The 25,274-nt window shown below is 41.8% G+C and overlaps 1 protein-coding gene across 1 annotated transcript in view; it reads left to right on the top strand.

Moving 5' to 3' along the window:
* DCPS (decapping enzyme, scavenger) overlaps positions 1-24,125 on the top strand; it is a 45,071-nt gene extending 20,946 nt beyond the window's left edge. Inside the window, exons 3-6 of the mRNA XM_081333674.1 lie at positions 11,412-11,557; positions 15,625-15,738; positions 19,367-19,477; positions 21,825-24,125. Coding sequence (XP_081189800.1) covers positions 11,412-11,557; positions 15,625-15,738; positions 19,367-19,477; positions 21,825-22,091 — 638 coding nt within the window. The 3' untranslated portion in view covers positions 22,092-24,125. The remainder of the gene's footprint in view (positions 1-11,411; positions 11,558-15,624; positions 15,739-19,366; positions 19,478-21,824) is intronic.
* Positions 24,126-25,274: the final 1,149 nt, after the last annotated feature.

Here is a 25,274-nt window from a genome sequence, read left to right as displayed (position 1 = left end):
GTTAAATTGTCCAGCGGTGACTTGTCCCATGGTAAGTTGGCCGTAGTGAGTTGGCCATGGCGAGTTGACCTCAGCGAGTTGACTGCGGCGAGTTGTCCCATTCTGCTTTCCAGAACCGACGAAGCTTCTTGGAGGAGAAGCAAAACTTCGTCTTCTTCCTCCTCAAGAAAAAACAGTCCAGCTGCCTTTTGAAAAATCACCTTTGAGATAGCCCATGCAGTGATTTTGTCTTCCTTTGCCTTCCCTGCCAGCCCTCTGGGCTTTCTCTGTAATTTCCCCAAAATGCAGACAGGAGTATTGTCTGTAAGGTCTGAAAACCCGGTACTTAGCAAAACTAAAATCGTTTTGTGAATTTCTTTCCCTGTACCGAAGGTTGCAAAAGATTCTGAAGAAAGAAAATGAATTTAGCTATTTTGGGTGCCTTCTGGGTAGACGGGCAAGATATCATATAATTAGCAGCAACCGCAACATGTTGATCACCCTAGGCTGCTTGTCATTAAACCTATTTTCTCAATTTTAAGACTAGAGAACCCTGCATCTTATCATTGTGTCATCACCAACCCCACCTTCGGGCTGGAAATACACGTAAGTCAGAATAGACAAACTAGTCTTCCCAGTTACATAAGACTCTTGACTGCCATCAGGCCCAGCTAATGCGGTCACTGGTTGGCAGGATGGCCGTTGTAACTCCACCCAGCTGGAAGTTTATTATAGTAGAACAGCTGGCTCAGTGTTCCTAAACCTTGCCCACTTTAACTTCTGTGGATTTCAGTTCCCAGATTCTGGGAGGTTGGTCCACACATCACAAAGTGGCTAAGGTCAGGAACTAGAAACAGAACAGAAGAATAGAATGGAATGGAATAGAGAATAGAATACAATAGAATAGAATACAACAGAATATGGGATAGAATAGAATATGGGATAGAGTAGAGTAGAGTAGAGTAGAGTAGAGTAGAGTAGAATAGAATAGAATAGAATAGAATAGAATAGAATAGAATAGAATAGAATAGAATGAAAAAAGAAAAGAAAAAACATTTCACCGAGGTAGCCATTGGTGGTGCCATCTTGTGTAATATCAGAAATTCTGAGCTGAACACAGGTAGTCCTCGACTTACGACCACAATCGAGCCTTGAATTTCTGTTGCTAGGTGAGTTTTGCCCTATTTTACGACCTTTCTTGCCACAGACGTCAAGTGAGCTGTTAAGCTTAGTAACACGGTTGTCAAATGAATCTGGCTTCCCCATGGACTTTGCTTGTCAGACGGTCGCCAAAGGAGATCAGATGACCCCTGGTCCCGGGAACCGTTAGAAAAATGAACCGGGTGCCGTAACGGTCCCTAAGTGTGAAAAATGGTCATAAGCCACTGTTTTACACTTTTTTGTAACTTCTAAGCAAATGGCTGTAAGTCGAGGACTCTGTAAAAGGCTGGAGGATGTTTTTTGCCCAAAGCCTTACTCGGCTGTGAAATTCCCTGGATCATTCCTGCGTCTGTCTCTATTTCCATCTCTAATTTTCTTCTTCAGGTTGATTTTGATGACTGCTGATGTGTGAATGCTGGCGGCGCCTTTGTTTTCCATGCAAGGCAAGGAGCCCTGAACGGTTCCAAAATCAAAATAGGTTCCAGGCCAGGCCAACGCCTTATGTTCCATTGTCAGGAAGGATGATCTGTTCGTAACCTGAGACGTAATTAATGCCCTTGTCAAAGAGTCAGAATGACTCAACTCTGTTCTTTTGTGAGACTCATGGAACCCCCATCCGCTTCCTACAGTCATCATCCTGGCAAAATCCTGGAAGGAGGACTTGGAGTATAAATGAGGCCTCAGCTGAAAAATATACAGGTCATCCTTTAATGACCCCAGTTGAGCCCCAAATTTCTGGGGCTAAGTGAGACCTTCGCTAAGCGAGTTTTGCCCCATTTTACGACCTTTCTTGTTGCGCTTATTAAGAGAGTCACTGCAGTTGTTAACTTAGAAACACGGCTGTTCAGTAAATCTGGCTTCCCTGTTTGACTCTGCTTGTCAACAGGTCACCACAGGGTGATCCCCTGACCCCGGGACGCTGCCACCGTCGTAAATATGAGTCAGTTGCCAAGCGTCTGCATTTTGATCAGTTGACCATGGGGATGGGGCTGCGGTCGTAAGTCTGAAAAACCAGCATAAGTCATTTTTTCCCCCCAGTGCTGTTGTAACTTTGAAGCGTCGCTAGGGAAACTGTCGTAAATTGAGGACCACCTGTATCTCCAGACTTGGTTCCTAAATAGCCAACCATGGAGGACCAGGTGGCCTCAGCTACGTTTCTTAAATATTCAGGCTTTCCAGAAAGCGCTAATTTAAATGTAGCCATAGCAGGACTCTTCCTGGGCACCTCTGCGATATATTAGGCTTCAGTTTAATCTTAGCCAGGAAATACCAGCTTGCCAAACACTTTGGCCGTGATTTGCAAAGTCTCTCTTGGCTGTAATTAGTCTGTCTGTGGTTTGATTTGGCTGACTGTGTGGCTCACCGACGACATTCCTGTCTGAGCACGGCTCTGTTAAAATACCTTCCCTTTCTCCCTTGCCTTCTAACTCATTGAGTCATGCTTGCAAATTACTGATCTTGGGGCATCTGGGATTTGCTGATGGTAAGTCTTACAAAAACCACACTGAAACAGACCTGCCTGCTTTTTGCTGCATGTGAAACTCCCATATGCCATTGGGCACTAATTCTTGTTCCTGGTGCTTGCTGAGATAAAAATACACATCAAGCAACCTGGAGCCGTAACCTTCCCCGCCTAGAATTGTGGTCTCTATAATGCCAATATTCCTTTTGGGGGAAATAAACTGTTGAGCGAGGGAGTTTGCAGGAGCAAATGCCTCATATAGCAGCAGCTGGGCTAACTATCTACCTTCAGGAGAGCCAATTTACATTTTCTGTGTACAGGTAGACCAGGGGTCTTCAAACTGAGATTAGGGGGAGACAAGGGAAATAGGATTAGAATTACATAAACTCTAACTAAAGGATATATACTAATATTCCACTATTTCCAGAACGGAAACATTTACTGCTAAAGTCAGTTGAATTTTTTAGCAAGAAATAAACGAGCAACAAGCAGTTCCATCTGGAAGAAAGACACATGTGAACTTGGAAGAGAGAAAAAGATTTTTTTTTTAAAAAAAAGCGCTGTTCCTAGTTCTTTGCTTCCTTCCTGTACAGCTGATCACCATCCCAGAGGGCTACTGCTGCAATTCTGTCCATGTTGCTAAATAGTGGTGAATATGAATTAACATGCAACCTGAATTCTTGGAAAGAATCACTGTGAATTTTATTTGTACAGTATTGCTTTAATATTCAGAAAGGGGGAGGGACAAAAAAAAGGTTTTTTTTAAAAAACCCTACCAGACAGCAAAGCAAAAAACATAATTCCTATTGTTTAAAAGCTCAACATTTAAATACAGTCTTGCATCATGGTTCTATAGAATAATGTTGATCAGAGAGCTAGTCATACGTAGAGAATAAACATGTGTCCAGGATTTTGAGTCTGGAGGACTCAAATAATAAATATAACAATAATATAATTATGACATATGACATGATATGTATATATGATACATATATATATGCTATATATGCTATATATGCTATATATGCTACATGACATATGAGATATGAGATATGATAAATGATAATATAATCTTCTTTGCTATACCAGATGCTTCATAAACGTTTTCCAGCTGATAAATCCATTGATCTGTTCAGAGGTTTGTGTTTATAGGCAGGTCTTGAGTTAACAACCATAATTGAGCCCCTCAATTATGGTCACCAGTTGTGAAAGATGGAAAGCGGGTCACCACGTAACCAGATCCGATCTAATGACTTTTTTTTTTGCAGTGATTCGTAAGGGAACCCGTTGTTTGCTGTGGGGCAGGTTTTGCCGGAAACCAGAAGTGAACACTGGTGTCTGGCAGAAATGGTGTAAATTGTGGTCATGGGACTGTACTGAAAATCACTGTAAATGCAGGCTGGTTGCCAAATGTCCAACAGGCAACCTTGTGGCCGCAAAAAGGGTGGCGGGGGCTGGAATTTCAAAACTTTTTAAAGTCGCTAGATGATCAGTTGTAAGTTGAGGACTACCCATATTTATTCATTCATCTGTACCCTCCTATTATTACTTTTACAAAAGACCGAAGCCAGTGACCATATCCAACACACCTTCCTCCTTCTATTTTCCCCACAACAACAACCCTGTAAGGTGGGTTGGGCTGAGAGTGACTGGTCACCCAAGCTGGCTTTCATGCCTAAGGCAGGACTTCAACTTGTGGTCCCCTGCTATCTAATAGTGGGCGAAGTCTATATCCTGTAACGAGATGTTCCCTGGTCATTTCACTCTTCTAGCACAAGGCCTAACCTCTTTTGAACATTCATGGGATGTCCGATGGGCATGAAAAAAAAATCTCATGAAAAAAATCATAAGAAAAATGCACGTTTCTTTGACCATATTGTGAATGGTTTGAAAATTGGCAATAAAATTGTCCAAAGTACTAATAATCCTGTAACCCATGAACTTATATATATATATATATACGCGGTGGGTTAGGATGCTGAGCTTGTCGAAAGTACTAATAATCCTGTAACCCATGAACTTATATATATATATATATATATATATATATATATATATATATATATATATATATATATATATATATACGCGGTGGGTTAGGATGCTGAGCTTGTCGATCAGGTCGGCAGTTTGGCGGGTCAAATCCCGAGTGCCGCGTAGCAGAGTGAGCGCCTGTTACTTGTCCCAGCTTCTGCCAACCTAGCAGTTTGAAAGCACGTTAAAAAATGCAAGTAGAAAAATAGGGACCACTACGGTGGGAAGGTAACAGTGTTCCGTGCACCTTTGGCGTCTAGTCATGCCGGCCACATGACCACGGAGACGTCCTCGGACAAGTGCTTATATATATTAAATATATTAAATATATATATATTGAACTGGAATTGTCCCAGTATGTAAGTTTTATGAGACTCAACAGCTTTTAGGAATAGATGTAGGTCTATTTTAAAAATGAATCAAAGGACTTGCTCATAACTTTTTCCCCCGGGTCTTGTAACACAAATGTAATCTCTAGGTTGATGTTTTCTCTATGGGAGTCCCCCATTATTTGTGGACAGTAATAGATCACCAGCTTTAAAGAGCTTAAAAATGTTCTTTCCACTCTTTTCCTGCTTCCTTGTTGGATTAATGTTTCAGTTTGCTTATTCTTCTTGAGGTCAGAACAATCAGGCTCCTTGTGAAAAAGCCTACATCCCTGGAGATCATGTGCCAAGAATGTTAATTTTAAGTGAAAGAGTCCTGGCATATCTTCTCCACATTTTGGGGCTCCCTCAGTTGATTTGCAATAGCTGCAGCTCCTTGGATTCCTACTTGGTTAACTGGGAGAATTCGAACGGAGGAGGGCCTTGCATTTCTGGTAACAATTTACAGGTAGTCCTCGGCATACGACAGTTCATTTAGTGACTGTTTGAAGTTACCCCAGCGCTGGGGAAAAAAAGGACTTGTGGCCATTTTTCACACTTACAGCCGGTGGAGCATCCTGGTGGTCACGTGGTCAAAATTCGGACACTTGGCAATTGACTTGCACAGTGTCCTGGGGGTCTTCTGATCATCGCCTTCTGGGAACCTCCTGACCGGCAAAGTCAACGGGGAACAGATTCACTGAACAACCGTGTTGCTGACTTAACGACTGCAGTGATTCATTTAACAACTGTGGCAAGAAGAGTCGTAAAACGGGGCCAAATTTGTTCAACAAATGTCTCCCTTAGCAACGGAAATTTTGGGGGCTCGAGGTTGTCATTCGAGGACCCAGCGTGGCAATTAACGTGACCGCAGGTGTGTCGTGAGCACGGTGCACAACTGAGGCACTCAGAATCTTGACATATATCTGTGCAGACGTATCCAGGTGGTCCTCGACTTACAACAGTTCGTTTAGTGACTGTTCAAAGCTACAACGGCATTGAAAAAAGTGACTTATGACCGTTTTTCATATGACCGTTGCTGCATCCCCGTGGTTTGTTTGTTTGTTTGTTTGTTTGTTTGTTTGTTTGTTTGTTTATTTATTTATTTATTTATTTATTTATTTATTTATTTATTTGATTTATATACCGCCCTTCTCCTGAAGGACTCAGGGCGGTGTACAGGGCAATAAAATAAGAATACATTAGTTAAATAATTTTAAAACCCAAATCCATCAGGCCAGGCCGGCTTGTTCGAATAGATAAGTTTTTAGATCACGCCGGAAGGAGCGGAGGTCGGGGGCCATCCGGAGTTCAGCTGGTAAGCGGTTCCAAAGGATTGGTGCACCCACCGAGAATGCTCTCCCCCTGGGGGTCACCAGCCGACATTCTCTGACCGGTGGTACCCTGAGGAGGCCCTCTCTGTGGGAACGTACAGGACGGAGGGACGTTGACGCCGGCAGTAGGTGCTCCCGTAGGTAATCCGGACCCATGCCATGAAGGGCTTTGTATGTCATCACCAGCACCTTGAATTTCACTCGGAAGGCAACTGGAAGCCAGTGCAGCTCACGGAGCAGAGGTGTAATATGGGAGTATCGGGAGACCCCCAAAAGAACTCGTGCAGCTGCACTCTGTACCAGCTGAAGCTTCCGAGTGGTTCTCAAGGGCAGCCCCATGTAAAGAGCGTTGCAGTAGTCTAGACGAGAGGTCACAAGTGCATGGGTGACTGTACGCAAGGCATCCAGGTCCAGATAGGGTCGCAACTGGCGCACCAGATGAACCTGGGCGAAGGCCCCTCTAGTCACAGCTCCTATATGATCTTCTAAGGAGAGCTGTGAATCTAAGAGGACACCCAGGTTGCGAGCCTTATGACCGGTGTAGTATCCTGGGATCATGTGATCACCTTTTTGCAACCTTCTGACAAGGAAAGTCAGTGGGAAGACCAGATTCAGTCATAACAACCACGTTACTAACTTAACAACTGCAGTGATTCACTGTGGCAAGAAAGGACGTAAAATGGAGCAAAATCCACTTAACAAATGTCTCATTTAGCAACAGAAATTTTGGGCTCAATTGTGGTTGTAAGCCGAGGATTACCTGTGTGTGTGTGTGTGTGTGTGTACACACACACACACACACACACACACACACACAGCCCTCCACCCACATACACTTATTGCATTGTTTTCTTCTACTGCATTTCAAAATAAATTCCTTTATATTTTTACTGGGTCACACTTCTTTAACTGCATTGCCAGATCAACGAGAAAATGCGGGGAAATTGTGAAGAAAAAGCTTTGCTGCCAAGAAGACTTGTGGGGTCCCCCGTCATCTCTTCCCTTCTTCCTTTGGAAACAGGGGTGACTTCTGAGCCAAGGTCGTTGAGGACTCAAATGCGTTGCCTTACCCTTGGACTTGATTCCCAAGGATTCATGGCTTATGTGCCAGCAGAGGTGACTGGGATCCTAAACCTTAGCTGATGATTATCATCGGTGGGGATGATGAATTGTGCCTGAACCACAGGAAAATAATGCGATAAAGTACCGATAGCAGAGGAACGCAGACTCAGGAGCAATGAGCTGCCTTATATTTCTTCTATATATCGCACACTGTGAATATAGATATAGTGAAAGAGGGAAGTTTGATGGTGAAGAGGTACATTATTCTGTTCATTTGGCTTTTCCGTCCTTGGATTTGGAACTGTTGTCGTAAGCTTGTTGCAAGTGGAGTCATTAAGTCCTAATGCAAACACTTTTCTCCAACCATTCGTCTTCAAGAGTTAATTCTGTTTCAAAATAAAATAAGGCCCACAATCTGACAACACTGTTTACTGAAATGGAGCAGTTTGCCAACTTGCTTCAGTATACCATGTACAGCTACAACAAAGATACAATGGCACTGAAAAAAGTGACTTATAACCATTTTTCACAGTTAATGACCGTTGCAGCATCCTTATGGTCAAGCGATCAAAATTCAGACGCTTGGCCACTGACTCATATTTAGGATGGTCGCGGGGTCCCAGGGTCACGTGATCCCCTTTTGTGACCTGACAAGCAAAGTCAACGGGGAAAGCCGGATTCAGTTAACAACCACCGTGTCACTTAACAACTGCAGTGATTCATTTAACGGCTGTGGCACGAAAGGTGGTAAAATGGGGCAAAATTCACTTAACGAATGTCTTGCTTAGCAACAGAAATTTGGGGTTCAACTGTGGTCGTATGTTGAGGACTACCTGTATATTTATATTTCATTGTTCAGATGAAATTGTGTGGTGTTTAATGGGACTGCACCACAATCAAAGGGAAAAGCATTCTGGGTCTTCTCTTTTTTTCTGCTTCTCTTCATGAGATACACATCAGTTGAAAGCCCCAAAAGTGACTTGATACAAATCTGAATCTTGAATTAGATTTAGCTAGACTGCTTATCTTCACTAATCTGACCATAACAGTATCAACCTTTAGTACAGAGATATAGAGAAAAGCTAGGAATGATCTCTTGGGTAGTAAATCCTCTGGTTCAACACAGTACACATAATGCTAAGCTAGGTTGTGCTGTAGCTATGGTTTGCTGAACAAGCCATCATATCTGGATTTATACCCACTTAAATGAATCATCAAGCATAGTGGCTGGGTTCTTACCCAAAGTACTGGGTTCTTACTGGGCAGTTGTTGCTTATTCAGCAAAACATGGCTTAAATTATGGGTTAGCAAATGTACAGACCCAACTTGAAGGAAAAACGGTCTTCCATTTACACATTAGATATGTGTAAATCTGCTGAATATTTCCAAGCCCCCCCTTTAGGTCCTATGCTCTTGTTTCCATGATGGCAAACAGATCCTTCCAGAGAAGTCCAGCAATATAATTACTACATGTATCATGTAATTACTACATCCATCATAGTGATTAGCTGTAGCCTTCCTTGTAGTGTATTGGAAACTCAGACTGAGCTGAATCCACATTGGTATGCCATACTACAAGGTGATTTTTGTGGTTTTGTGCTTAGGGAATTGTCCAAACCCAGCCAATGTGTATGTGTGTGTGTGTTTTTAAAAAAAACCACGGCTTATATTTAGCGTATTTTATGAAGCAAGCCAGCTTTGGTTGGAAGTACAAACCATGGTGAACCATGCCTTTGCGCGCTGTGTGAGCACAATCGTAGTGTGTCAAGGAACAGCTTGACTTCCTTTACATCCCTTTCCCCCCACCCCACCCCACCCCCCACCCCACACTCAGCAGAACTTTTCTCTTAGATGTGCAGTTGTGGTCTCAGTCGCCATCTGATTCTAATAGCATGCAGCTGTGGAAGTTAAGACATCCAACGATTGATGTAAGGATTGACTCGAGTAAGCCTGGTAGTTTGTGAGCTGGGAATATTAGCTGTGTTTCATTAAGCGCAAGGCAACCTTTCCGAAGTCCGTTGAATGGAAGAAGAAGCTATTTTCACGGGGCGGGGGAGCAGAATCTGTGCAGGATTCTGAGCATTGCAGTTTTGTTGTCCTACGCTTTGAAGAAGGGCAGACTGCTAATGTGTGAAAGCACTGCGGTGCGTTTGCCTCTTTTGGATCAACATGTTTACATACAAGAGCGCATCTTTGGTTTGTTGGAGGAAATGCCTCGTAAGTGAGGAACAACTTTAATTAACCAGCGCTGCTTAATCTCGTTCCATGCTTGACCTTAACTTGGGGGGTGGGGGGAAGAAAAGTGGGAGAGAGAAGAGAGAGAGACATCTTGGGCATTGCCAAAACAAGAGTGAGAGCTTCGTAGCCATTTGTAAAGTAATAAAATTACAGCCAGAGCGGATCCATTTGGGAGTTCCTGGATAACGCAGGCAGATCTGTGCTTCTTTTCCTGACAGCAGAACTGAGTGAGTGTGCGTCCCGCTCCATCTGCGAAATGCATCAAAGGGTCAGCCACGAATTATCTTATTTTAACTTTGCTTTGCAACATGGCAACAATTTCCTGTTTCCTGGAGTTTGCAGAGTCCAGAGCCAGTCTGTTGCTATAGGTAATCTCTTCTGCATTACGACAAGCAGTTTGCTTCGGCAATGCTGGTTTTGGGCCTCCCCCAAGCAAAGTTCATCACGGGGGGGGGGAACAGAGTCAGGGAGAAAGAAAACAAAAAGATGGAGGTTTTGTGAATCCAGCCCGGACACCTGCTGCCTATATCGATCTCTGGGGCCATCAGGGACTCTTATTTGGCATCCTCTGGAAAGATTTTATTTTATTTTATTTTATTTGTTTTCAAGCCCTGGCTGGTACTTCTTGAGAGCTGTGTTCTTGGAAGGCATTTTGGTAATTCCAGATCTTGTTCTGCTTTGTTAATTGCCCCTGGAAAAAAAAATAAACAGTTAAATGTGGTAATGGGGTTGTTCCCTTCCCAGCCCATATTTTTCTTAGGACCATTTGCAAACATTTGTTTTGAATGGCTAGCATTCCATGGCCTCCGGGAGGGAGAAAACTTAATTTGGGATAAAAGTGTTTCTGCAGTCAGTTGCTGACTTTCCCACCTGCTTTTTCACCAGACCCATTACAGCCCCCATCGCTCCCACTGGTGACTTCAGTGCCGGTATTTTTTCTTTCCTAATTACAGTTTAACATGTATGTGTATTTTTGTATACACCCAAAGAAGGACAACACCCCCCATCTCCTTTGCCGCCGCCAAATGCCTTGGACTTTCTATCACTTCTCTGCTGTGCTATTAAACCAAAGTCTAAAGAATATAGGTAGTCCTTGACTTACAATCATTCGCTTTGAGACCGTTCAAAGTTACAACTGCATTGGGGAAAAAAACAACTTACCGTTTTTCACACTTATGACGCTAGCAGCCTCCCTCTGGTCACGTCAGAATTGGGGCGCTTGGCCACTGGCGTGTGTTTTATCATGATGGTTGCAGTGTCTTGGGGTCACGTGGTCTTCCCAGCTGGCTTCCAACAAGCAAAGCCAATGGGGAGGCCGGTTTCGCTTAACAACCGCAGGATTCACGGAACTGCAGGGATCCACTTAACAACTGTGGCAGAAAAGGTTGTAAAATGGAACATAATAACTCTCTGACTCAGCCACGGAAAGTTTGGGCTCCGTTGTGGCTGTAGGTCAAGGACAGCCTTTCCTGTGATTCCATCCGAAAGATTTTTTTTTCTTTGTTTGTATAGCGGGGAGAAATATTGGGGTTGTTTTTTTGTTTTTTGTTTTGCTTTTTGTGTGCTCATTGTGTGATCTGCGTAATAACTTGCTGAGTGCTTCGCGATGATGAAACCCGATGAGAAGAAGGTTTAGGTGGCCTTCATTTAAAATGTCCAATGGCCCTTCTGTGAATAACCTCGTGAGCTTTTCCTGGAAATCCTCAAAAGACCAAGAAAACATCGGTTTGGACTCCCATTTTCCCTGATAAGAATGTTCTTTGCTTACAATTCCAGAGATAAAAACGACGGTGGTGTACCCAGCAACTGAAAAACATCTTCAGAAATACTTGTCTCGGTCAGTGTATCTCATCCGGGAGACGGGGGAAGATTATAAGAACATCACTCTGCCTTTTATCGAATCACAGAGTATCAGCATTCAGGTACGCACGCCATTCCTTGTTTACGAATGTGCCGTCAAAAAAGAAGGTGGCTTAGGTCCCAAGAGGTAATCCAGGTGTACCCCAAGGTCTTGGAGGATGCTGAAGGTTCTTCTCTACTCAAAGTTGCTCCCAGAACTATCGGATCTGAACTGCAGAAATCCAGGAATCTGCGGAATAGTAGACAACGCTTTTCTGCATTTCTTTGCTAACTAATCAGCTAGCCGCCATGCAGATTTTGGCTGCCCAGTTCTGTTAGCTCTATCTGTATCTCAGGACAATTTCAAAAGCAATTGATTAGTAAGATAATTGGGTAACTGTTGTGCAGGAATCTGAACTGGAAACTGGAATTCCAACCCGGGAGGGAGGTGGCAAACGGTTTATTTTTGAAACAGAAAGGGAACTTCAGCTGATCGCAACACATAGCCTTTTTCTTTCCCAATTTTTGTCTTTTCGGAACGGCTTTGCGATTCAGAGGAATAATTGTTCCTACCAAACAAGGTTTAGCAAATGGTTTGGCTTTTTTTTCTTGTATTGTTGCCCTTGGATGTAATTTCATTCTGCTTCTTGCAGCATTCAATATGCAGGAGAGCTTGGCTTTTTTCCCAGGACATCACCTCGGCGGCCTCTCTTCTAGCTATGACATCACCGGCAGATATTGAATGAGAAATAGTTTGGCGACAGGCTTTCGTATTTATTTTGACAACAACAGGCTCGTTTTCCAGCCCAAAAACTAGTTTTCCTCCTTGGAACAGTCATGTATGAGTGGAGGCCCTCAAGCTGCCTGCCGTAAAGCCATTCTAGAAGATGCATTGATTTGGAAATGCTTAATGCCACTTCAAGAGAAGAGTATTAAAATTATATTGGGGAGTAACATGATTATTCTTTTAAATTTCCTGTCAGTTAATTTTCGTCTTGATTCGGCCTATTGTCCTGGCACCTTACGTATTTTGTAAAGTGCGGCCCCTGGCACGCTACTCAACAACAGAAAGTTGAGGAAGTAACCGGGAAACAAAGAGGAAGTAGAAAGTGCAAGGGGAAAGAGGAGTAACAAAGCTGAGTCTGAGCAGTAACACATGGTTACAGTGCAATATTACGGAAGCAGAAGTGTTTGGTTTAATTGAATTGCAGGTATGAAAAAAAAAAAAAAAAATCCAGGACTGTAATTCTGGAGTTTATTTGGAGGAGGACTAAGGACCTTAAAAACAAAAAGAAGCTTTGTGTGTTTTATGGCAGGGGTCCCCAAACCCCCATCCGTGGACCGGTACCAGGCCGCAGCATGCCAGGAACTGGTCTGCACAAACAAGCAAAGCCCCGTCCGCTGGATGCAGGCAACACGCAAAACCACGCACCCTCCGCTCTGCGGAAAAACCTCTCTCCACGGAACCGGTCCCTGGTGCCCAAAAGGTTGGGGAGAGAGCTGGGATTTGTCCTCTAGAATGATCTACGGAGATGGGACTCGCCCTTCTTTTCCTAAGCTCGTGCCCCAAGTTTAATGTGGCTTCTTCGCTAGAGATGTATGAAGGGAATCTGTTTTGTTGCACCGATCTCCAATATACATCTTCAGCTATGGAGTAATTACATTTACAGTGTATGGGCAGGTCGTTATTACACAGGCTTCACATGGGAGCATTATAATGATCCCTTGGCCTTTTCTTCTCCTTGCAAGTGCTTTTGGTATCTTCTCTTTGGATTTTAAAAATGCATAACCATTTTGAGTTGTCCGGGGGATAAATGAGATGATTCTTCTGGCTGATGGCTCAGAGCGAGGGAGATCAATGTTTTGGAAATGCCATCGGACTTTGACATTATGTTTAATTAATTAGATAACACTAGGACAAGAGGTTTCAATGAAGACCCTCGCATTTTAGGTGGCATGGTAATTGATGGGGACTCGATCTGTTTAGCAAGCACCAGGCAAAAATAACAATTTCTAACTAGTGTCACGTTGTGCCTGGCAATTGCTGCTGTATTTCCCTCACCTCCTGCTGACATTCTTTAACTTGAGCCCTGCAGGTTTCTTTCTTAGCCTATCTCAGAAGCACCCTACCACCATCTGCTTCTTCAGTCATACGATATTCAATTATCGGTTCCTGGATACCAAAAATCTAAGGCCTGTCACCTTCGCTTAGATCTTCTCCTATGGAAATGAATTTTTCCTTTAAAAAAGGGATGCAGTCATTTATTACTGGGTAAAACAGTCTGCTTTCAAAACCCTGTACATACCCTGAGATTTGATTTATCTGCTCCCTTAGGCTGTAGGGTTAGAGTAAATAATTCTGTTTCCTTTAATCAATTTCTAATTATAAATTGTGTCCCTTATCTGGGATGCAAAAATCCAGATTACCAGCAGAGGACAGTCAAGCGATAAAAAAAAATGGCAGACATTTGGATTTTTGGAGCCTAAATAATGGTAGCTCTAGGCTTATTACATTAAAAAGCTTAAGTATGCGGTGTTTCCGGTTGGATTGTTTTGACTTTGTTTGAAACCATGATTAATGGTTTGTATATAACTGGAAATAAAGCAGATGAGAGGAGTAGAATAGAGAATAGAAAAGTGCCTTTTCTGTTGAATCACCATCTGAGCGGGGGGGGGTGTTTCCCCCCAAGCTGCACTGAATTCTTTTTTTAGGCAATGCACTCCTTGCAAGAAAAAAAGAGGTAGAATTCCATTTTCATTTGAAGCGTGAGAATTGGAAGAGAACGGCAAGGCTTTAGCAGAGGTTCACCGAGTGCAACCCCGTTTGGTATTTTTGCACCATCGAATGTGTCAGTATGATATGTTTGTAATTATTTACAGCTGCAAACGCCTGGACTTTTTCTTCCTTGTATCTGGCAGCCCAGTTTGCTTTGCGTGCTCCCGGACGTGCCTTGATTTCCTCTTTCAAAAATAAAAAAAAAATAAAATGAGACGAAATAAAACAAAATACTGCCTACAGCCAAGTTAAGAAAGGGCACAATGTGGTGCAAAAACACCTCAGTCTGCCAAGCACCAGCTCTTGCATTCCTCCTTAAAATCCTTCCGTCCTATTATAACTGTAAGTCATGAGATTTAACTTCTCGGTGTGTTCCACGTGGTCAGCCATACGCAAAAATATCTTGCGCGCCCTGGAGTTAAACAGCAAGACCTTATGATGGTTTCAAATGTTCAAGTGCAGCAGTTTCTGGGATACTAAATTTCTAAACTCTTCCTTCTTCCAAGTGCTGCCCCTGAGCGGGCCCAGATCGTGCTGAGCCTCAGCAGACATCTTCCTTTTATTCTGATTTATTTATTTGACAATGCTCATAAGCCACTCCATTTGAAGCGGGCTTTATAAGGCTCAAGAGAGCCCTCTACTTTTTTTTTTTAAAGGTGCCCCTAGATTCACCCTGGAATTCATTTGGGGCTTCCTGGCCTAACGTTTCCCCAGCGCGTTCTATGGCCTTGTTACACTGAATTCTGTATAGCCATTAGTTAAAAAAAAAAGATGTATCATTCTGTACATTATTTATTTCCCTTCTCCTTCTTCCCAAACTATATTAAAGCAGTTTTGCTTCACCGCAGTCAAGTTTCATGGCAGATCCATTATACTTTTTATGTGGGAGGCTGCGCCAGCGTTCTTGGGAAGTGCTGCCATTTTATGCGTCTAAACGTGGATTAAATCGAGTGTTTTGCTTTCAGAAGTGACAGAGTATGTTTGGAGGGGGGGGGGAAGAAAAGCCATTTCTTCAAATCATCTGGCTGGGAATATGTTGGGAATGAAGATGAAAATAACTCTACTTCCCCTCTAAGATTGACTTCAGCCCGGACACACAATATTTGATTGTTTTCAAGTCAATGAACTGTAGCTTGCCTTAGTTAGGAAACCATGTTGTTCTTTAGGGAATTCAAGTGACATTTTGTATTTCAGAACCCAAATTGAAATTTCTGTGAGCAAAGAACACATTAAAATAACAGCCTGGGTTGGAGCTGTGCACTGGATGAAGTCAAATCTGATTTTAAGCAATTAATCTGTCGCTGGCTAGCGAGAGGGGGCAGCATATAAATTTAATATATAAATAAATAAATAAATACGTTTTATCTTTTCTAGTGGGTATACAACATCCTGGAGAAGAAGGCTGAAGCTGATCGAATTGTCTATGAAAATCCAGATCCCATCAATGGCTTTGTTCTCCTTCCAGATTTTAAATGGAATCAAAAACAGGTCCGATTAAAAAAAATACTTAGGAGTTGCTATTTTGCGAGCAAGGTAGATTCTTAGAGAATTGGATTGCTCTTCCTGTTGCAGCCAGACCTCAGAAAAGTTTCGGCCCTCTCACATCCTCTTTTGCTGCTTGACAAAATGAGTCACGGTTGTACCAGTACCACTATTTCTTTAAACATGGTTTGTTGAAGGAGCCACAACTGGTTTAGAATAATGTGCAAAACTGAGTACTTTCTCTGCAAAACCCTCTGTGGAACCAAGATGTGTTGATGCACCTGAAGAGTTTCTGAAATGCTTCTAACATACAATGTAATGCCAGGCATGGCCCAGCACACAGCATTTTGACACTTCTGGATTAATACATGTAACTAACATGGAATAAAACTGGGGAGCTGTTAGCATGCCTTAAAACTATTTATCAGCCCTGCTTTTAAGCAGCCTATGGTGAAAACCAAGACAATGACTAAAATTAGAAGCTTGAAATTCTTAGCGTTCTGTAATGAATGCAAAGTTTCTTTTTTTTTTACTTATCTTGTACCAATCTCCCTTGGTGATTGGGTTTGTAAAAAACTTTTTTATTTGACCTTCAGGCTACACTTTTTAATTCCCTAAATATATAACTTGTTCCCCTAGCAACTGGTCCCTTGCTTTAAGATTTTATACAGAAGAACAGATGCCTTAAAAATCTTCACTATGTTCGGAAACACCAGCTAGGTTAAAGTAATTTATAAAAAGAATTCATTGTCACCAAGCTTTTTGCTTTACATTTCTTTGACAGTGAAGTTAACAAAGGCCATTAGCAGACTATATATTGGGACATCATAAACTTTTAGAATGCAACTTTTTGTTGTTGGGGGGGAAAAATCAATCTTTTTATGTTGATTCCTAAATACAGATACTTTGGGATATCACGGCTATTTCCCTACACTTATTTATTCATTAAATTTATATACTGTCTATTTACCAAGAACTCTGAATATCCCATACATGTGTTTATTGTTATAATATTGGGTTGTTTTTTTTAAACCTCCTTGTGTTGTGTTCACTCATTTGTGAACTCTGGCTAATAGCTTAATGGGTTGTGTTAACTGACTCATTTGTGACTTAGTCAAACATTGGTCAAACAGATTTATGTGTCACCTACTGAACTGAAAGATAGTTTTGAACTAACTAATTTTAATAAGTGTGTGAGTTTCGTATACGTGTCTTCTTTGGAAGGCATTTTCTGGTTTGTAAAGTCATGAAGGTTCAGCTCATCTACATTTCGAATATGCATCAACTTTAGGCCTTTTTATAGAGCTTCCTGTTCTGAACAGAACAGAAATAAAAAAAAACATAGCTCAGCCATTTATAGATAAATGTTCCTTTTCAGAGTTTCCATTTTCAAGATCAGAGTTTGAAGTCAGTGCAGTGAAACTGCTTTATCTGTCTACCACATTGCATTAGGCATGCAAAAATTGCATGAAATAATTGGGCTTTTCCACCGTAATGCTTGTGACCTTACAATTAATTCTTTGTTTCAATGTTTTCTTGCTGGATCACACCAGCATAGTCTCTCCTTAGCTTCTGTTGGCAGAAGATAATGGATACTGCAAGGAGAATGAGGAGTAAACTCAAATGTTAAAAGTTAGGAGGGACCAAATCCTTACTCTAGCAAACTGAATACAGTGGGGTTGTGTTGTCAATTACACACTAAAATCCACACAATGTGCCACCCGGAATAATGATGTTTTCTGTTCTGGAACCAGTAAGGCAGTCTCTTTGTTCTCGCGATTTCCTGTATTGTGGTTAAAAAGTAACCATCTGTGGAAAAAAAACAACCAGTTTAAATTTGGTGCATCCAGGTTACCAGGAAGATGAGGGAGTGTCATGATCTTGATAAACAACATCCTGCTTTAAAAATCTAGTCAAGTAAAGGAAGACTTAGACCAACCATTATGCCTTGCATTGTCTCTGGGGCTGGTGAAGTTACTATTTTTATGTGTGTTTCAGTAAGTTTTAATTAGCTTGGTTAGCTTCCTTGCGGACTCCACATTTGAGATATAATGCTGTGACCCCCTTCGGTATATCTGAAATTGAAATATTCTTGTAAAGTTTGGGTACATGCACATCTGTTTACATTCGTGACTGAATTTATTTCCAGCATTTCAACTTTATTCCTCACTTTAATTGTATTTTTATTGCTTCTTTATTCTTACACATACTACTTCTGGCAAGCTAGGATTCGCTTCTAGCTAGTAATTTTTACAGAAGGTTTATATAAACCTCAGCCTCGATGGGTTTAAAGCTCCGTAATCCAAAAGCTGGTCATCTGCTGGGTAAACTACTTCTGGATATGATCTAAAATGCTTTGAACTCTTTCAAAGTCCAGAATAGTCTTCGAGCTGTCTGGCCCAGACTGAGGGGTTTTAATTTTAATTGGGTTTTAGTTTTAAATTTTGGGGACTTGAATTAATTAATTGTTTTAACTGATTTTAATTTTTGTATGTTATGCTTTTAATTTTCCCTGTAAACCGCCCTGAGTCCTACGTGAATAGGGCAGTATATAAATTTAATAAAAATAAATAAAATAAATAAATTTAGATCCTGAATGCCCCAATATCAAAAGCCCAAATTGTGTGCTGCTTGTGGTTAGAGCCATTTTTGATTATTCAGGGCCTTCTCAGCAACGGGTCTGGTTTGGTAGATGTCATTTCCCCTTGAAGAGCAGCTGTGTCCCCTTCTTGGTCTTTGGTGAATACAGCTGTGGTGACTGGGAGCTTTATGCAAAGTGTTGGTGTGGATTTTTGTTTTTACTCTTTTGTCAATTATTTGAAATGTGTGATTATATATTATGGTTTTAAACCACTATAAGTTAGTCTGAGCCCACTTGAATGGTAATATGGTGGAATGAATCTATCTACCATCTATCTATCTGTCTATCCATATCTATCTATTTGTCTGTCTATCCATATCTATCATCTATCTATCTATCTATCTATCTATCTATCTATCTATCCATATCTGTCTGTCTATCTATTTATCTGTCATCAATCTATCCGTCTATCCATATCTATCTATCTGTCTGTCTACCTGCCTATATCTCTGTCTGTCTGTCTATCCATCCACATCTGTCTATCTGTCTATCTATCTTATCCATCTATCCGTCTATCCATATCAATTTATTTGTCTGTCTACCCATCTCTATCTACCTACCTACAATTTTGGCCACTACGGTATCATCTATCTATCTGTCTGTCCATCCGTCCATCGATCTGTCCATCCATCCATCCATCCATCCATCCATCCATCCATCCATCCATCCATCTAATACTAAGTTGGCTGATTGAAATTGCTCGTTCACAGCTCTGGACAATCATCTCTGAAGTGATGAGATATGTTGTGTTTCTGTGTTAAGTTTTTGTAATGATTCAGTATGTGGAACTTAACCCTGTGAGCATTACGCCAAGCTCTGTTTTGTCACGATCATCTCTTGAGAGATATCCTGGGGGATGGACGGGGATGATGGAGAAGTGGCTATCTATGATGGATTGTAGTGAGGAGGTGGATCCCCAGGAGGAAGGGGATGCCAAACGTGAAAAGCATTTAATTGCACCTCTGACCTCACCTGCCTCTTCTGTATTTACAGCTTGAGGATTTATACTTGATCGCCATCTGTCACCGCAGGGGAATCAAATCAGTAAGGGATCTGACGGCTGAGCATCTCCCTTTGCTGAGAAACATCTTGCAAGAAGGAGGGGTGAGTATCTCTTTCCCTTCATCCAGTTCTTGCCTCTTCTAATTCTAGGTTTTCTGATCACCCCAGATTCTTGTTGTGTTGGTGAAACTAAACAGCTCTCCCTTATGTACAATATTAGCATGTAATTAGAGAAACTATGACCGTGGTTTTCAAGATAGCATTTTCCTTGCAGATATCCAAGTTTGTGAATTAACGAGAGCCTAATTCACCATTCATAATTCCATTGCAGGATCTTGTATTTTTGAGGAAAAAAGTGAATGGGCAAAAAGGCCATCTTCTTTTATATTTGCCCACTATTGGTTTTATTATTATTATTATTATTATTATTATTTCTAGAAAAAAATAACATATTTAGAACTTCCTAGCTCTATTTCTTGATCGGCAAGAGCATTCATATAGATCTGTAAAAACTAAGCAAAACACAGACTGCTTCAGATTTATTTTTAAATGTCAGTCTAACTTGGGAAATGTTTTTTTTAATCACAAAGACGTGATGAATATTAGCGATGTATTTTCTTCACCCTTAAGGTGCTTTACCCTGTTCTAAATCTTGCTTTCAAAATAGGTTCCTTTTTTTCTTGTTTTTTTTTTAAATAAAAATTGAATCGTTTTACGACTCATACTCCTACATACACACAAGCAGTACAATAGCAAGTCAATTCTCTCCCTTTGGGTAGATACAAGAGTTAGCTTTCTGCTGGCACCCAGTCCAGGTTAATGAAAGGGAAATTCCAGGGTGGGGTGGCAGATCCTATTTCTCTTTCCTTTCGCTGCTTATTCATTTCCGATGAAGTTCGGAGGAAACGGTTCATGTCAGCAACTGATGTGCCTCTTAAATAGATCAGCATGGCGAAGCTGCAGCTTGCAGGCGAGAAGGATGTATGCCCTCTTTGTAATTTATTGTGGCGATTTCATGTTGAATTTATTCGGCTCGTTGCTTATGGGGGCACCTCGTGACTTTATAGCAACCCCTTTGTTGGAAGACTGTCTGAGCCTTTTTCCTCGGCTGCTCCCCCCCCCGCCTCTCTTCCTTGTCTTCTGAGCACAATTATTTTTCCCTTGTGATGAATTTGGCCGATGCCAGGCCGAACTGGCAAAACGAAATGCGTCTCCTCGGGAAGTGATGTTGCAGAGAGGTCTTTTTCAGAATGGGATGGCACCGTGCCCAACGAGCAAGGGCCCAAATGGAAAATCTGGGGGAAGCAGCTTCCAAGCCCATGGGCAGCTGCAGTTTTACTCCTGGTTGTTTAAGAGTCAGCTCGGCTGCAGTTAGGGGAGGGACGCAGGCTGAGGTGCACAGATCTGCTTTGCAAAAAAAAACACGGTCCTGTTGCACGGTTACCTGCGATAGACCCTTCACTTCAAAACAACTGCCCTAGTCCCCACAGCAGGTTGCAAAAGTATTGTGTTGTGGTTTGGGGAGGAGATGTGAGAGCACGCCACTTGGACTGCTTGAGGCCTAAGGGTTTCCAAAGCACTTAACCGCCTGTGTTTAATTTGATCGGCAGTCGGCAAATAAGCAAACCACAGAACAGGTGGGAGGAGCAGATGACAACAATTTGGGTTCAAGTGCTAAGAAATGGAAGGAGAGCCGATGACATTTCTACACACAGTGCTTGGACGTAGTTAGGAGTAGATCCAAGTCCTGAGAAACAAAAGAGAGCTATCAGTTCACAATGAGAAAGATTCTCTCTGACAACCAATGTCGGTGAGGAATTCGGGGCCAACACACCCAGAATGCACCAGGCTGGGAAAATTTATTGCAAGGGATTATCTTTTCTTAATGAGACCAATTTTGATCCTTATCTCCCTGGAGTTTCCCCCATCTAGGATGAGTGTTAGATATAGTGATGTGCTCAGGTGGCAGAGTTATTTTTTTTAAAAAATAACCCTCTGCTTATCCTGACGATAGCTGTTGCATCAGGCCAAAGATTATCCAGTTTGAAATGCAGCTTCCAAAAGGAGACACAGGGACATAATTTCTCTCTCACTCATGTTCCTTCTCAGATAACAGCCACCCTACCTATAGCGGTTACTGTAGGTATTTAAAGCCACCCAGTTAGCTGTCAGTGGGGATAGCAGAAATAAATTCCACCATAGGTTTGCCTTCATGGAATGACCTGAGATTCCAGAGTTTAGAGAGCGAGAGAAAAAAAAAACTAAGTCCGTTTTCTCTGCGCCATGCCTCGTTCAGTACATTTTGTCATTGACCCTATGTTTTTGCCTTACAGGTAATACTCACTTAGCAGCCACAGTTAGGACCAGCAGCATGGTCATTAAGTGAAACAGTTGCTAAGTATTTGTCCGTTTTTAAGATGAACATTAACTTATTGTCCGTTTCTTGTAGGACGCCATAGAAAAGCGCTTTGGCCTTGCAAAGACCCAAGTCAGGGTTTACTTGCATTACCAGCCATCCTATTTCCACTTGCATGTCCATTTCACTGCCCTGAGCTACGATGCGCCGGGGTGCTCGGTTGAGCGGGCCCTCTTGCTTTCCGATGTGATGTATCATCTGGAGCTGGACTCCCAGTATTATCAAAAGTGCCCCTTGACCTTTGCTGTCCGAGCAGATGAACCGCTGCTGAAGAAATTCCAGGAAGCTGGTAAAGTCTGAACATCTGAGGATGTCGAAGAAAGAGTGGACGGGAAAAAGAAAATACACATAAACAAGAAAGGGTGATACTTTTATATGGTCCGTAAGATATTTGGTTTTTTTTTTTTTTAAAAAAAGACTTAATTTGTATTTTTTTTTCTATTGGAATTTTTTTTAAAAAAAATCAATAAATAGCTGTGTTCTTGAGTTCTAGATGTATCTTCCTTCCCCCTAGCGCCCGACTGTTTTTTTTGGGGGGGGTCGGTTCCCATTTACCCAAACCGGCATAAATGATGGCTACAGTTGGTAGAGCTTGAGAACCAACAGAATCTGGAAGGCTACAGGCATCACCTTCTTCTGCTATGCGGACCGTGGATTTGACATTTCAGATGTTTCAGCAGATGGCAGGTTGTGCCCTTCAATAGATTTGGGAGTTCAACAGCTTTCAGCCCCACTAGCTTCCGTGATGGTGACGAATTGTGGACATTGTATTCACAAAAGATGCAGAAAACATCATGATGCGAGCAGTGTGCTTCATGCTTGTATTTCCTCCTGCTATACCTTACAATACTGTGTTCTATTTGTCATGTTTTAAAGCTGCAATACTTGACATTAACCTGGTTTCCCTTCCCTGGCCTGGTTGATCTCCAGATTATTTTGGACTCCAGTTGATCATCTGACTGCTGGCTACCAAGGCTGGCAAATGGAAAAAGAAGAAGAAGCTCTAAATCAGTTATATCTCAACTTTAAGATATGTGGACTTCAACTCCCAGAATTCCCCAGCCAGCATTTTAGGTTGAGAAATCCTCTATACACAACCTGGAAGAAAGCCACATCTAAAACAGTAACATGCAAAAATGGATGGGGATGCTCTATAAACATCGTAAAAAGCCCAAATCAGTTCAGTCCATGAAAATTGACTCTCTTTTTTGTTGTTGTTGATGATTTTCCAGCTCGCATAATTCCTTCTTGTACTTTTAGGTTAATAGAATCTAGTCACTATATTAGCTTGTTTAACTTAGGGTTATGGCTGTGTGACTCTCCAGATGTTAAACTCCAATTTACATAGACTTGGCCAATAAAGGGAGATTGCAGCTGCAAGGCAACATTTTGAAGGCCACCCATCATCTAGTCCCCTAAGTCCTTATGTGACTTGTTTGTTCCAATAAAGCTGACCATGTGTTTCCTATAAAGCAACTGCATTGTTTCTCAGCATTTTTTAAAATTCTAAAATCCACGTGTTTTAATTTTAATTGAACATTACATGACATCTTAGCAGCTCTGCTAATGCTAGGATGGCCCGGAGTGGCCTTTAAAAAGGGGGTTTTAAACGTAAGGATTGTAAAAGGAGGGATTTTTATAAGGAAAAAAAAGGGTATTTCAATCCCTTTTGTGCTTCTGTAGGCTTCATCCCCACAGAACCTGTCCTTTCCGTTGCTGCGACACTCACCTGTTTTTGCAGAATGAATTCACCATTAGAATACAGAAGAATGTGGAATTCTAGGCCACTTTTATCACTGTTATTATTTCTGTCCAGGTATGATTTATCTCCCAAACTGCAAATATTTAGTGATTTAGTTGCCTTGAATTTAGAAAAAAAGATGGTTTTTTTTGCTAATACAGGTAGTGCTCAACTCACAACCACAAATGGGGCAAAAATTTCCCTTGCCAAACAAGGGAGTTTTAAGTCATGCCCAATTTTACAATCTTTTTTTGTTTGTTTTGGCCACAATTGTTACGCTAATTGCTGCAGTTGTGAAATGGATCGTGTGGTGCTTAAGCTAATTCAGATGCCCCCATTGACTTTCCTTGGCAGAAGCTGACTAGGCAGGTTGCAGATGGCAATCACATCATCCCGGGATGTTGCAACCATCATAAAATCTATGCCAACTGCCAGACGCCCAAATTTTGAACTTGTAACCCGGGGGATGCTTTTTTCATTGCTGTTAACTTCCAGCAGTCACTAAACGAATCTTGCAAGCCGAAGGCTACCTGTATTTGTAGCTGAGAAGGGCTCAAACAAATAAATCTGCGAGTTTGATCTGTGTTTTAAGTATATGAAATTATAGCCCAAAACTTAACAGATTTACTGAGTTTTCATTCGGTTTCATTGAGAATTGGGCCAAGGTGAGGTAGGTAGGTTCTGCAACACTCATTTGCTAATTTTTCCCCAATGTCTTCTATATTGATTTACTGTCACTTGCCAGAGAAAGAACCGGGTTGTAACAGGCCAAAGAGAAAACAGGGGAAGAAGATGGTAAGAACAGCAGTAACCATCTGGCGCTTGGGTGTTAGCGAGAACATTGCGGAGTCAATCAAAGAGAGTTGTTCCCAGATTCGGTGCCATGAGACAGAACTTAAAACAATTAAATGTCCTGATGAACAGGGAAGTAATTCCTAGACTGTATCGATATGACTCACAATTCTGGTAGAGGCTAATCCTGGGTGGGTTTGCACAGTTAACTGTCCAATTTGGGACAGATAGGTTGGCTGTTTCCCCATATTTAACAGAATAACAGAGTTGGAAGGGACCTTGGAGGTCTTCTAGTCCAACCCCCTGCTCAGGCAGGAAACCCTACACCATTTCAGACAAATGGCTGGCCAATCTCTTCTTAAAAACTTCCAGTATTGGAGCACCCACAACTTCTGGAGGCAAGTTGTTCCACTGGTTAATTGTTTGCACCATTAGGAAATTTCTCCTTAGTTCTAGGTTGGTTCTCTCATTGATCAGTTTCCATCCATTGCTTCTTGTCCTACCTTCAGGTGCTTCGGAGGATAGATTGACCCCCTCTTCTGTGTGGCAACCCCTTAAATATTGGAACATTGCTATCATGTCACCCCTAGTCCTTATTTATTTCCATGAAACTAGACATATCCAGTTCCAGCAATCCTTTATATGTTCTAGTCTCCAGTCCCCCAATCATCTTCGTTGCTCTTTCCTGCACTGTTTCCAGAGTCTCAACATCTTTTTTACATTGTGGCGACCAAAACTGGTGCATTATTCCAAGTGTGGCCTTACCAAGGCATTGTAAAGTAGTAAAAACACTTCACATGATCTTGATTCTTTTCCTCTGTTAATGCAGCCTAGCACTGTGTTGGCTTTTTCGGCAACTGCAGCACACGGCTGGCTCATATTTAAGGGATTGTCCAATAGGACTCCGAGATCCCTCTCACAGTTACTGCTATTGAGCAAGGTGCCCCCTA

The sequence above is a fragment of the Vipera berus genome (assembly GCF_964194415.1).
Source record: "Vipera berus genome assembly, chromosome: 8".
NCBI lineage: Eukaryota > Metazoa > Chordata > Lepidosauria > Squamata > Viperidae > Vipera > Vipera berus.
The sequence above is the reverse complement of the archived record's forward strand: the minus strand, read 5'-3'. Positions and strand labels throughout refer to the sequence as shown.